Source organism: Pipistrellus hanaki (assembly GCF_964339955.1).
Source record: "Pipistrellus hanaki genome assembly, chromosome: 1".
In the NCBI taxonomy this organism is placed as follows: Eukaryota; Metazoa; Chordata; class Mammalia; order Chiroptera; family Vespertilionidae; genus Pipistrellus; species Pipistrellus hanaki.
In genome coordinates, this window is record NC_140503.1 from 8432613 (window position 1) to 8446533 (window position 13921).

Genomic DNA, 13921 nt, shown 5'->3' on the forward strand with positions numbered 1-13921 from the left:
GTGTGTGGTGTGTGGTGTGTGTGTGTGTGGTGTATGTGTGTGTGTGTGTGTGTGGTGTGTGTGTGTGGTGCGTGTGTATGTGGTGTGTGTGTGTGTGTGTGGTGTGTGTGTGTGGTGTGTGTGTGTGTGTGTGTGTGTGGTGTGTGTGTGTGTGGTGTGTGTGTGTGTGGTGTGTGTGTGTGTGTGTGTGGTGTGTGTGTGGTGTGTGTGTGTGTGTGTGTGGTGTGTGTTGTGTGTGTGGTGTGTGTGTGTGTGGTGCGTGTGTATGTGGTGTGTGTGTGTGTGTGTTCGCACATGACTGGAGGTTGGGGCGTCAGATCGGGGGAGCGGGGGAGCGGGGCGTGGAGGTAGCCCCCGGGAGGTGCCTCTGGCCCCGGAGCTGCTGACGGCCTCCTCTCCCGCAGACGACAGGATCTGCTCGCCGCCCTTCATGGAGCTCACGGGCCTGTGCGGGGACGACACCATGCGGCTGCTGGAGGAGAACGGCCTGACCTTCCCGTTCAGTGCGTACCCGGCCCGCTGGGCGGCGGGCCCCTGGCTTACACCGTGTGTGTGTGTGTGGGGGGGGGGCATGGCCTGGGGTCCCGCTCCCCCACACTCTGGAACCCGGTCCAGATCCCCCGAGTGCGGTGCTGGCCGCTGTGGAGTCAGCGTGTGGCCCTGTCCCGCCCGCCCCTCCCGGGCTGTGGAGCTTTGAGTTTCCCCCATTCCTGCTGGGCTGGGGTTTGTGGGCGGACGGATGGATGGATGGATGGATGGATGACCTTGCTGACTCCTCTGCTTCTCTCTCCCCCACCCTCCACCCACAGTTTGCAAAACCAGAGTGGCTCACGGCACCAACTCCCACGAGGTGAGTGGAACGTTTGACCCCTGACAGTCTCTGGGCCGCTGAGTCCGCGCCATCCACCCTGCTCCTCCCCCGCCCCGCCCTGGCGGCTCTGTGGTCCGTCTGCAGCCTCCCGCTGCCTGTCCTGTCCCCAAGGCCGGATGGCTGTGCAGGACGCTGACCTGTCCTTGGTTTCCCTGTTTTGGCCCAGCGGTGTCCCCACTCCCTGGTGCCTGCTCTGTGCCAGGCACGGGGCTGGGCCCCTCCTAGGGCTGTGGACAGAAAAGATGCCCTCACTGCCGACAAGGACTGGAGGAGAGGGCACCATAGTGCCCCCTCTCATCCATTTCCAACCCCACCTCGGTGCCCGGGATGAGGATGGGAGTGACCCGGAGTGGGCGACAGACACTGTGCAGACAGCCGTCAGGGCGGTGGGAAGCAGGAGAGGAGCAGACGGCCGGCAGGGGCTCCGTGGGGCCTTTGCTGCCCTCACTGCCCTTGGGAGCCACGGCTGGGACATGGCCTTTGGCCCTCCTCGCCCGGCACTGCACCCTCAGGGAAAGGAGACGTAGAGCCACGGAGCAGGCCTTTGGGAGAGCCTGGCCTGGCAGTCACCGCCGTGTCCCTGTGGAAGACGGATGCTGGGCCCTGACCCTGCGGCATTGATGGGCACCGTCCGTAAGCACGCCTGTCGGCGTCCGCGGTGTGTGCTGCGGGGGGCGGCGAGGCCGACGGCACCTCTGAACATGGGGCAGGCAGGGACGGCCCGCTGCAGAGGCCAGCTGCCTTCTACGGCGGGACCCCCGTGGGCCGGCTGGGCTCCGTGCCCGTGTGCCCTGTGCCAGGCCCCCGAGGCAGCAGGCTTCAGAGCAGCCGCCCTGCCCTCCTGGGCTCCGGCACTGCCTGCCAGCTCCCGCCGGGAGGGAAGGAGGACAGTCACAGGTGATGGGAGCAGCCCGGTCGGCACAGCCAGCTGCGCGGAGGGGGCTCTGCCGTTCCCACAGACCCGGCTGGCCTGGCCCCGGCCCGTGTGCAGCCGAGCTGTGTGGCTTGGCAATGGCCCGCCTGTCCGAGTGCCGAGCCCACACCAGTATCGGTGGTGGCTGTGGAGAATAAGGGTGTCTCGCAGAGGGACAGAGGTTCAGACGGGCCCTCAGTGCCTCCTGGGGAGGCTGAGTCACCCCTCAGCCCAGCAGCCCAGCCCCGCCCGCCCCCAGTGTGCTGTTTCAGGGCGGGCTCCGCTGCCACCCTCCCCGGAGGAGGAGACACGGGCTGTGTGGCTGCGGGCCGCCTGCTGCTGGGAGCATTAGCAGCAGAGGGGGTGCCCTCCAGTGGGTGCCCTCCACAGCAGGAGCCTGGGGGCGGGTGGGCAGGCTCCTCACCTCATCAGGTGCCAGGGGGTGAGTGCAGCGAGGACCCCGGCTGTGCCAGCTCAGCCTCTGCGGGCACTCAGTGCGCCTGGCTGCTGCTCACAGAGCTGTTCCGCTTGCTGTGTTGTCTGTAAGCCGAGGCGAGCACCCTGCCAGACGGGTGAGGAAACGGAGCTTAGATAGTGTGCTGGGACTCGAACCCGTCTCTTCCTCTCCTCAGAGTGATAAGGAGACGGTCACTGCGGGGCTTTCTGTCTCCCATGGGACCTGGGTCTCTACTCCTTCCTCGTCCAGCAGGGCCCAGGCACACTGGGTGGCTCTGTGGTTGGGGGCGGCAGTGGGGCAGGCAGCAGCTGTCCAGCTGTTATCCCTCCCAGCAGCCTCCGGCGTCGGTGGCCCCTCGGGGCCTGCGGGCTGAGGGACGAGCTGCGGCCGGCATGGTCGCTGGCTCGAGTGGGCCTGCAGCAGCCTCAGCCAGCACAGGGCGGCTTCTCCGGCGGCCTCTGCCCTCCCTCCCTCCGTCCCCTGCAGACCCTCCCGTGGGACTGGGAGCACATGTGCCCGTCCGGGTGTAAGGACAGGGCCGCGGGCGGGGCAGCCCCAGTCACGTCCCAGGAGCCCCTGAGCTTCTCAAGGCTGAGGTTTCCCTCTGTAAGGGCCGGGCCCCGAGGCGTCTCCCGTGGTCAGGACGGGGCCTGTGTGGTGCTCAGTGAGGGGCAGCCTCGTCCTCACAGGCTCTGACCAGCCTCCCAGCTCCTGTCCCACAGGCTTCTGGTTTCTGCCTCTCCGTCCGGGCTGTGTCCCCAGCCGGGTGGAGGGTCCTCCCAGGCAGCCCTGAGGGTTGAGTAGCACAGAACCGGGGTCCCGTCCCCCGGACGGCAGCATGAGCAGGGGGGTTCGCACTCAGTGCAGCCCGCCCAGCCCCGCATGGCGAGCCCGATGTGCGGATTTCCAGATCCCACGGGAGTGGGTTTATCTTCTCCAGTCCCACTCCTCACCCGGCCTGAGGGTCCTGCGGAGTCCCCGGCCGCAGGCAGGGCGGGGTGCAGGGCGTCTGACCCCCGGGCCTGTCTCCCCAGATGGCCATCGTGTTCAACCAGGAGGGCCTGAGCGCCGTGCAGCCGCCCTGCGTGGTGCAGAACTTCATCAACCACAACGCCGTGCTCTACAAGGTGTTCGTGGTCGGCGAGTCCTACACGGTGGTGCAGCGGCCCTCGCTCAAGAACTTCTCGGCGGGCACGTCGGGTAAGCCAGCCCCGAGCTCAGCGCCGGCTCGGACACGGCGGCGGGCGAGCGCTGACCCTGTCCCCTGTGTGTCTGTGGAGGGGAAGCGAGCATCTGGAGGGTGAGGGAATTGTGTGCGTGATGAAGAGATCTTGGAAAAGAAGTGAACACCCCATCCCCTCCGTTCGAACCTCTGTAAACCCCTAAAAGCTCCCAGCTGCGGGCTTCGGGCAGGCGGTGGGCATGACACCTCGCTGTCAGTGGCTGTTGTGGACCAGTGTGTGACAGTCCTACGTGTGCCTGGGGGAACACGGCCAGGCCTCCTCAGGCCGCTGCCATCTGTGGGGGCAGTTGGGGAGCCCTCAGGGCTCAGCTTTGCCTCCGCTGCTCCCGCACCGCCTGGGGACTGTGGCCGTCTCGCTGACGGGCACTGGGATAAGATTTGCTCGCATTGGGGCTGCTCCCATGGATGTCCCAGTGGCTCTGATGGCGTCCCCCAGGCCGGTCCAGAACCTGCTGGAACGGTGGCAGCATCTGTGGAGCGTGGCTTTACAGGGGACGTTGGTTGGTGTGGTTTGCTCAAGCTCTCTGTGCGCTCGGCTGGGCACGGGAACCCACCACTGGCGGGATGTCCGGCTGTGCTACCCTCCGCCCGGATAGACGGGCCTCCTGAGGCCCCGCTGGGGCCGCCTGTCAGGCCACTCTCCTGAGTGCAGTTCAGCTCTTCCTGTCTTCCTCTCCGCCGCCTTCCCCTTTACACCCAGAGCAGGCACTTTGGGAATGTCCTCCCGAGTGCGGCCTCCCGGCCAGGCTGCGCTCCAGGACTTGAGGCCCTTGTCAGGGGTCAGGGCATCCCCGTCCGCATCCTGGTCCCAGCCCCCTCCCACTGGGATTGGGTGACGTGGGGTGGAGGACAGACGTCTGCAGGGGTCCTTTGGTGTGTGACTGGACACCTGCAAGAGGCATTCTTTATATACATATAACATAATTTTATTGATTTCAGAGAGGAAGAGAGAGAGAGAGAGAGAGAAATGTCAATGATGAGAGAATCATTGATCAGCTGCCTCCTGCACACCCCACACTAAGGATCAAGCCCACAACCTGGGCATGTGCCCTGACCTGGAACCCTGATTTCCTGGTTCGTAGGTCGATGCTCAATCACTGAGCCATGCGACCGGGTGCAAGAGGCATTCTTATCAATTGTGGGCCAAAAGGGGCTGATGTGTTTTTTTTTAAATCCTCATTTCAAAAAAAAAAAAAAAAAAAAAAAAAAATGCGCTTTAAATCTTTGGAAATGTATTAGATTAAGAGTAACCGTACCTTATGTTGTCTCCTTTCTTTTTCCTTAAAATCACCCCATCTCTTAAACTCACCAGTCTCCTCCCTTTCCCTGCTGCCCATGTCCAGGGCATGGGCTCACGGGGGTGATAGGCAGCCGCTCCCAGGACCTGGCCCCGGCTCGTGGTTTGCGATGCTGATGTTCGGTGCCCACTCTTCCGAGTGCTCGCGGACATGTTTCTGCCCGGCCCACGGCCTTCATCTCCTCCCCACGGGATTGGCCTGCCTGGCCGGGTGGCTGTGGGATTGGGGGACATGGGGTGCGGTGGAGGTGGGCATGGGTTGGGGAACAGGGTGGAAGGAGGTGGAGGGCATTTGAAGAGGCCATGCCAGCCTCCAGAGTTCCCTACAGACGTCCCCGTCTGATTCCTACTTTCCCCCAAGCAGTGGGGAAGCAGCAGGACCCTTTGTGTTGTCAGCGTCCTGGGCCCAGTGCAGCCTCACTGTTTCTCTGGAGTTCCTGGGAACGGAGGCCACAGCAGACACCAGGAGGGCCGGGAGGCTGGGCCAGTGGCAATCCCGGCCGCTCCAGCCGGCCTTTGATAGGCGGGATGTGTCTTTTCCTGCCCATGCAGCCACACACCGGCTTTCTGATGCCGTGGCCACAGGACACGGTGTGGGGATGGGGCAAGCCTTCAGGTGCTGGAGAGAACCAGACCTTACCCCGGTGGCTCACTCAGCCCGTCGTCGTCTTTCTGTGCGAAGGAAATCTGAAACAGGAGTCCTGAGTGGGCATGTGTCTGTTTGTGGTGTGGTGTCTCCTCGGGGTGGGGTGCCCAGCTCGCTGCTGGACACGGAGCTGGAAGGCTGATGCGGCCACCGTCACTCGTGGCCGGGGCGGTGCTGCCCCCTGGTGTTGGGCGGTGGCGTCGCCGTCCCCTCTGAGCTGCTAACTGGCTTCTCCATGTGTTCGCTTTTCAGACCGAAAGTCCATCTTCTTCAACAGCCACAACGTGTCTAAGCCGGAGTCGTCGTCGGTCCTGACGGAGGTACGTCCCTCTGCCCGGTGGCTGGTGTGAGCTGGGCGGTGTGCTCCGGGGGGCGGGCCTGGGGTGGAGCTGGCTGCCCTGGCAAGGGGCTCAGAGGCCTCTGGCTTGCTGGCCCCGGTCGTCGTGCTGACGACCTGCGTGCCCAGGCCTGCTCACCACCAGGTCAGGCCGGGGGGTTCCAGCTCTCCCCCGTCAGGAGGAGCTGACACCCAGCTTTTACTGATTTAAAAGAAGGGGCGAGAGGCAACGCCAGCTCCTTTCTCTTTCCTGTCTGCGCGTGTCCCCGTGTCACTTCTGTGGGTGCTGCTGCTTCTCGTGGTGGTGAGCTCAGGGCTGCTGGTCAGTGCTGCTGTGTCAGGCTCCCTCCCGGATGCCCTGGGGCATCACAGCCAGGCCTGGAACAGCCCCCGGGGCAGGAGGCACAGAGAGGCCACGTCTGATTCTCAGTCAGGGCCCATGCCCGGGTGATGGGCTCGTCCCCGGTGGGTGGAGGGCGGGCAGAAGGCAGCCCATCAATGTTGCTCTCTTGTCAATGCTTCTGTCTATCTTTCTCCCTTCTTCCTCTCTCTAAAATCACTAAAAACATGTTTTTAAAGGAAAGACTTTAGAAATGGCCAGTCCTGGTGCTGGTCTGTTCCACCCCCTTGTCTGGGGGTCTCTCTGGTGTGGCTTTGCGCCTCCCCACTTACGGCCTGCCTCTGTGTGTGTGTGTGTGTGTGTGTGTGTGTGTGTCTGTGTCTGTGTGGTGTGTGTGTGTGTGTGTGTGTGTGTGTGTGTGTGTGCTGTGTTGCAGCTGGACAAGATCGAGGGCGTGTTCGAGCGGCCGAGTGACGAGGTCATCCGCGAGCTGTCCCGGGCCCTGCGGCAGGCGCTGGGCGTGTCTCTCTTCGGGATCGACATCATCATCAACAACCAGACCGGGCAGCACGCCGTCATCGACATCAACGCCTTCCCAGGTGAGCGGCCGGGCTGGGTCCCGGGCAGGTCTGTCGGCGGGGCCTGGGGTAAATGCAGCCCGCTGGGCCTCAGCCCCTGCCAGTGGGGCTGCGGGTCGGGGCCGGACATCCGGCCAGGTGCACGGTGGGCCCGCAAACGCGTGTTCTCGCCTCCTCTCCTGACGCTGACCCTGCACCTTCAGCATTAGCTGCTATTGGGCAAACCGAAGCCGAACCCTAGGTCCTGTAGAGCTGAAAGGACACTAGGGAACCCCCAAGGTCTTCCAGGGCACGGAGCCGCCCAGAGAGTAATTGTCCCACATCAGGCCTCGTCGGTGCAGGGCTGTGCTCCTCACCCTCCCGGAGCCGCTGTGCTCCCTGTGGCAGCACGTGCTCCCTGCTGTCTGCTGGAGCCCCTGGCAGGGGAGCACACGCCGGGCCCTCCTGGTCTCGCCTCAGCGGGGGGCTCAGTGGGAGACACCATCACTGTTTGGGGGGCAAGGAAGCCCTCACGCACAGGGAGGGCACGCAGGGCCTCAGGCCATGGCGAGGGCTGCGTGCTGGGCTCCAGGAAGTCAGAGCAGTGGGTGGCATCAACACCCGCCACGCCAGGCAGCCCCGGGAGCTCTGCCCAGCTTACCGGTGGAGATGGGGAGGCGGGGGCTGTGTGGCTTGTCCAGAGTCACCGCTACCCCATGGTAGAGCTGGGATGGCCTGCGCTCCCGACCACAGCCGTCTGCCTCTCGTGCCGGCTGCTCCATCCTGGCTCTGCCTGCAGCCCGATGGGACGGCCACCCAGCGGGTCAGTCTCAGTGCTCCCTCTGCACCGCGGGTGTTCCCACCTGGTGCCCCGGCTGGTCCACCTCTCAGTTGGAGAGCTGTGGGCCCAGAGCGGCCTGCACGGCCTCCTGTCCACCCTCAGGCCTCCGTCCCCCACCAGCAAGCACACACCCACCCGGGCCTCCGGCCTCACCGGGGCAGCAGAGCAGTTGCTGAGGGGGTAGCTTGTCCCTGGTGCATCCTGACGTGGCTCCAGTCCCTCCCGCGCTGTGTCTCTACCCTAGAAACTGGGCACGCCTGCCGGTGGCCCCCAAGGGGCCTGGGCCACCTGCCCTTCTCCCCAGCCCAGGGCTGACAGAAGCCCCAGCCCTGGTGCAGGGTGCCCAGCGCCACATGGGATTCAGGCGCAGGTGGGGCCGAGGGCCTGCTTCAGTCTTGCTGTCACTTGGAGGCCGGTGCTCCATGAGCCGTGGCCGCCGTCACCACCTCCACCCTCGTGACTCGTCCCATGTCCACTGGGCAGCTCTGGGGGCCTCTGGGGCCAATCACTTGACTCTTCTTCACCTGTGACGTGAGCGGCGAGCTGTGACCATTAGGCGAGGGCACGTGTGTGCATGGAAGCACTGAGTGCAGCTCCTTCACCCACCGTCACTCACCGCGGGCACTGAGGCCGCCGCCCTCCAGCAGGGGGCAGGCCTCGCTGTGAGGTCCGTGCCCCTGCCTTCCTGAGCCGTGCTCTCACCGCGGAGGTGGGAGACACCATCACTGGGAGACACCCCCGTGCGTGGGCGGGTGTGGGCAGTGCCGGGCCCCCTGAAGCGGGCACACTGGCCTTCAGGGGCACGTTTCACTCCTCACCCTCGCTCTCACAGCCCTTTGCCTGGCTCTTGTCCTGCCACGTTGGCTCAGGACGGTGGGGGCACCCACCAGGTGGCGTGTCTTTTGAAGTAGTTTTCGGGGAGTCAGCAAAATCCTCGCCCCAGATTCCCGTTCTGCGCGGCTCCCCAGGACTCTGTGCTGACACGTGCATCCGCCTCTGCGGCGGGAAGTGCAGGCCCAGCAGGTCCCGTTCAGGACCCTGGGCCGCCCCCGGTGAGGGAAGCGGCGCCGTGTGTGTGGCCCCGCGGGGTGCTCCGTCCACCCGCCCCCTGCTGTGCCGCTCAGGCACGGGCACGGGCAGTACCCGTAGGTATTCGGGGGGAGGGCTCAGTTTGGGGAGCAGCTGCTACGGGTCAGGCACCGCCCACTTTCCGGCCCCCTCGGCCGTGCCCACAGGCATCTCCTCGTGTTCTCAGCTCACGCAGGAGTTCGCTGAGGCCGGCCACGCGGCGGGAAGGGCGTTAATGGTTCAGGATGTGAGGAGGAGTGGCCTTCGGTCCTCCGGGCAGTGGCCTCCGGCCAGGCTCCGATGAAGGAGCCCGTGAAGCTGTGCCCGGGAGGGACAGGGTGGAGGAGCTTCTCCTCGGCTCCTCCCACTCGGGGCAGCACATCCAGGGCCCGGCCCTTCGGAGCCACGGCCCGCAGCTCTGAGTCCGGCTGTGTGACCGCCCGCAGCCTCGTCCTCCGGGCCTTCCCGCCTCGGGCTAAGCCCGCTCTGTCCGTCTCTCCCCCCAGGCTACGAGGGCGTGAGCGAGTTCTTCACGGACCTCCTGAACCACATCGCCACCGTCCTGCAGGGCCCGGGCGCGGCCCCCGCGGCCGCCGGCGCCTCGGCCCCGCTGCGGCACAGCCGGCTGCTGGCGGAGCAGGCGGACAGCCTGGCGGGCGAGCGGACGTGCAGTGCCGGCCCCGGCTGCTGCGGCAGCATGATGGGCCCGGACCCGCCCTGGGCCGCCGAGGACGGCGCGGGCGGCGTGGGCGCGGGCGGCGCCGCCAAGCTGCCGCACCAGCGACGGGGCTGCACCGCCGCCGTGTCGCCCAGCTTCCAGCAGCACTGCGTGGCCTCCCTGGCCACCAAGGCCTCCTCCCAGTAGCCACGGAGCGCAGGACCCAAGGGCGGCGCGGGCCACGGAGCAGCCACTGGACCGGCATCCTTCCCGGAATTCCCAGCGGTCTGACGTCCCCGTGTGTACCCGTTTCCCGATGTCACCGTCTGAGTGAGGGGCGGGGGTGGGGAGAGCCCGGGGGTCCGGCTCCCGGTTCACACGCGTGTGCAGACCTTCACCCGGTTCACACGCGTGTGCAGACCTTCACCCGGTTCACACGCGTGTGCAGACCTTCACCCGGTTCACACGCGTGTGCTTCAACACTAGGTCTGAGTGAGGGGCGTGTGCACGTGTGCGATTGCTGTGCGTGTGCGAGTGTGCGTGCACCTCCGTGTCCTGGTCTCGATGGCTGCTGCGGACCGGGCTGGGGCCCGCAGGGGCCGCCCCTGCTGAGGCTGCGGACACTGGACGGAGCCGATGGACGGTTCCCCTTCACTCTCCTCCAAGCCCCACCCCAGGCCGGCCGAGAGGAGCCCCCGGGGGGCCCCAAACCCCACAGCTACGCGGCTGCCCTCCCCGGAAGCATGAGCCCCGGAGGGAAGAGGCCGCAGCTGCCGCTCTGGGGGCTCCGTGCCGGGCCCGGGCTGTGGCCGTGCTTCCTTCTCCCGGAGGGAAGGGGAAGGAGGCTGCCCGGAGGCCAGGCCCTGGTGCTCCCTCCCTCCCGTCCAGCTCCCTGGAGCCCCTCCGCCCCTCCCCGCCTGCCCGCAGCCCTCAGGGCTCTTCCTGGACCAAGCGCTGCTCGTCGGACCCCGGAGCAGGCTGCCTGGCGGGCCCCCAGGCTGACCCTGCCCGTGCCAAGGATTTGTGCCATGACTTTGGGCAAATCACCCTGAGATCGCCAGGCCTCCGTGGAGACCAGAACTCTGAAGGGCGGGCTTGACGCCCCAGGCCCTGCGATGCACCTGCTTTCCCGAGAAGCGGACTTGGACGGGCCTGCCCTTGGCCCCGAGGCCACGTGGGGTCCCCTCCCCCCTTACCCTGCAGGCCCATCCCCTCCCTACTCACTGCAGCCCCAGGCACCGAGCCAGCCTGCGGAGGAGGGGAAGGGAGCAGCAGCCTAACCTCCCCAGCCAGCCCCCAGCCCTGGGGGCGCACACAGGCCCCGCTGGTTGTCGCATCCCCAGGCTGGTTGTCGCATCCCCAGGCCCTCGCTGGCCGCCCTCCTCAGAGGAGGTGTGTCTGTCCCGGGACAGTGGGCTCCGGGAGAGATGCCAGGACCTGCCGTCTTAGGTACCAGTTGAGTGTGAGGAGGAGGAAAAGGCCTGGCTGGCCCACGAGGCCGGGAGGAGGGCCAGAGGCTGCTGAGCTGGGCGCCTGGCTCAGCGGGAGCCGGGGCTGCCCACCTCGGCCCGGGGCGGGGGCGGCTGCCTTCAGAACCGCCCGCTGCCCCGGACGCGGGCCTGCTGACTAACCGCGTTTACACGACCGAGTGGAGCCCCATTACAATGTCTGAGCGTCACTCCGGCTGCCCGAGCCCCGGGCAGCGGGGCGCGTGGCCGCCTCTTGCACTGCTTTGTCTCCAGAATAAACTACTGAAATCCAACTCACCGTGCCTGTGTGCGTGCAGTGTCCTGATAAAACGGCTTTACTTTTTGAATAAAATTCCAATCCCACGTTGCCTGCAGAGCGGGTGGGGCTGCGGTGGGACCCTGGCCCTGCCTGGCCTGCGCGATGGGTGTCGCCCTCGGCGTCACGCATGTCAGCACCAGGCCCAGGTGTCCGTGCCTGCTTTCTGGTGACCTGGCGTTCTCCGCTCGCCTCCTGCGGGTGGCGGGCACGGCCGCTGCCTTTTCCCGGAACGGAAGCCGAGGGGGCGGTTTGGCGGCATAAAGGCGGGGGCTGGCAGGGGGGGGCAGGGGGAGGGCCCAGCTGCACCCACACATGTGCAGTCCTCTCCCCTGGGCTGGGCACCACCGTGCAGCCAGCAGCAGCCGTCTCTGGAGGGTTTGGGGGGCCAGGTCAGGGAGCGCAGTGGAGGGGAGGGGCTGCGAGTGATGAGCACCCCCGTGTCTGCGGGGTGCACACCGACACGATCCACAGAGCAGCTTTCCCCTTGGGGCTGCTTGTCACCGGCCTCCGCCACACGGGGCTGAGGCCCTGCAGCATCGGGTGCCACCTGCAGGGCCACCTTGTGCTGAGGCCGTGGGTGGGTCACAGGTTCCCGTGGGATGATGATTATGTAATGATGGGCCCCCTCGGAGGCAGGCACCGTGTCTGTCCCCCCAGGAGCCCAGAGGAGCCTCCGGGCTGGCAGCGCCGTGGCTGGGGCTGAGCCCGGAGCCAGCAGTCACTGCAGAGGGCAGGCCCCGCTGGCATCCTGCGTCCACGGAGGGGCCCTCGGGGCGTGACCTCCGCTCCGGAGGCTGGGCTTTGTGGGGGCTGAGGGCCCGGCAGGAGGCTGTGGTCTTCAGCAGCTGGGAAAGCGGCTGCTCTGTCCTCGGCGGGAAGGCTGGCCCTCGGCTTGGCACTCACCCTGGCCACTGCCAGGAGTGCCGTAGAGTGGCTTCGCTGGGCTTGGCATCTCTCTCCTCCGTGCCCCGGAAGCGGGTCCTCCACCCGGTGAGGTCCTGGCAGCCCCGCTCCCTTCTCGGGTCACAGGTCACGGTGCAAGGGCCCGAGCGGCAGAGACCTGGAGCCGGGAGCAGGCTCCCCACCATGGCTCACCCGAGGCAGAGAAGTGCATCGATTCTCGACAAAGTCCTGGCCGCCTCCCTCCTCGGGCCGCCTGGCCACGCCCTTATCCCCTTACACCTGCCCAACCCGAGCCCGGGGTGACGAGGCCTCGGATGGAGGGACCCCTCACAGACTGCTCAGAGGGAGCTGACGGTACCCCCTGGGCCCTCGTCCTGGCCACGAGGGGCCTTTGCCAGCGTGGCCTCCTCTCCCTTTCCCCGGACTTGGCCCTGACCGGGCAGCGGAGCCTTCTCCCAGGCTGTGTGTGTGTGTGTGTGTGTGTGTGTGTGTGTTTGGGGGGGGGCACCCCTTCTCACAGGTTTGTTGTGGGCAGACACCTCCCAGGGCTGTGAGGGGGGAGGGAAGGGAGGCCAAACCCTTCTCCCATGGCTTTCGGGGAGGGGGCAGACTCCTCCCGGGGCTAGGAGGGGGCCTAGGCCCCTTCTCCCAGGGCCGTGTGGGGAGGGGCAGACGGACCCTTTTTCTCAGGCCCGTGGGGGGGGCGTGGACCCCTTCTCCCAGGGCTGGGGGTGGGGAGGGCGTGGACCCCTTCTCCCAGGGCTGGGGTGGGGGCGTGGACCCCTTCTCCCAGGGCCGTGGGGGGGGGGGCGTGGATCCCTTCTCCCAGGGCCGTGGGGGGGGGCGTGGACCCCTTCTCCCAGGGCTGGGGTGGGGGCGTGGACCCCTTCTCCCAGGGCCGTGGGGGGGGGCGTGGATCCCTTCTCCCAGGGCCGTGGGGGGGCGTGGACCCCTTCTCCCAGGGCCGTGGGGGGGGGCGTGGACCCCTTCTCCCAGGGCCGGGGGGGGGGCGTGGACCCCTTCTCCCAGGGCCGGGGGGGGGCGTGGACCCCTTCTCCCAGGGCCGGGGGGGGGGCGTGGACCCCTTCTCCCAGGGCCGTGGGGGGGGGCGTGGACCCCTTCTCCCAGGGCCGTGGGGGGGCGTGGACCCCTTCTCCCAGGGCCGTGGGGGGGGGCGTGGACCCCTTCTCCCAGGGCCGTGGGGGGGGGCGTGGACCCCTTCTCCCAGGGCCGGGGGGGGGCGTGGACCCCTTCTCCCAGGGCCGTGGGGGGGGGCGTGGACCCCTTCTCCCAGGGCCGGGGGGAGGGCGTGGATCCCTTCTCCCAGGGCCGGGGGGGGGGGCGTGGACCCCTTCTCCCAGGGCCGCAGGGGGAGGGGCAGACGGACCCTTTTTCCCAGGCCCGTGGGGAGGGGGAAGGCAGACCCTCGGCGGCCCCTCTCCCGAAAGGCTTGTCAGCAGGCAGGGCCTCACCAGGCTGGCAGCCCTGGCTTTGGTGCTGGCACCTGTGCTCGGTGACAAAGGCCACGGGCCTCCGCCCTGTTCCCAGGCAGTGCTTCCCAGAGCCCCAGGCTGGCTCTGACCGGCCCTGCACATCCGGGCCCCTGCCTGCCGCTTACACGGACAGGCCCGCCGCACAGAGCGCGGCTCCGGGGCAGGCCGGCGCACCTGCCCGCGGCTCTGCGTGGCGTTTGTCCGTGGGATGGGCTATGCCCGCAGGCGGCCGCCTCGGGGAGGGGTTACTTCGTTCGCCGCCTGGTCTTGGGAGTGGGGGTCGTGGCCCGATGAGTCCTGTGAGCCTCAGTGTCCTCATTCTCAAAGCTGAGACGGAGCCCTCGTGAGCCGTTACATGTGCCAGGACTTTAGATGCCCAGTTCCTGCATGTGCCAGGTCCGGATGGCACTCAGGCCGCGGGCGCCCGTGGCAGCCACTCTCCCCGCACCGGGAGCACTGAGGCTGTCTGCCTCCCTGACCCCGCCTGCTGGGGGCCGGCTCAGGTGTGG

General features: G+C 67.2%; 1 protein-coding gene across 2 annotated transcripts in view; it reads left to right on the forward strand.

Annotated features, from left to right (window-relative positions):
- Positions 1–10990, forward strand: part of ITPK1 (inositol-tetrakisphosphate 1-kinase) — a 127851-nt gene extending 116861 nt beyond the window's left edge. For both annotated transcript variants that reach the window (XM_084873647.1, XM_084873648.1), the window contains 6 exons: positions 405–503; positions 810–850; positions 3276–3441; positions 5680–5747; positions 6541–6703; positions 9077–10990. In XM_084873647.1, the coding sequence (XP_084729773.1) occupies positions 405–503; positions 810–850; positions 3276–3441; positions 5680–5747; positions 6541–6703; positions 9077–9435 (896 nt within the window). In that variant the 3' untranslated portion in view covers positions 9436–10990. The remainder of the gene's footprint in view (positions 1–404; positions 504–809; positions 851–3275; positions 3442–5679; positions 5748–6540; positions 6704–9076) is intronic.
- Positions 10991–13921: the final 2931 nt, after the last annotated feature.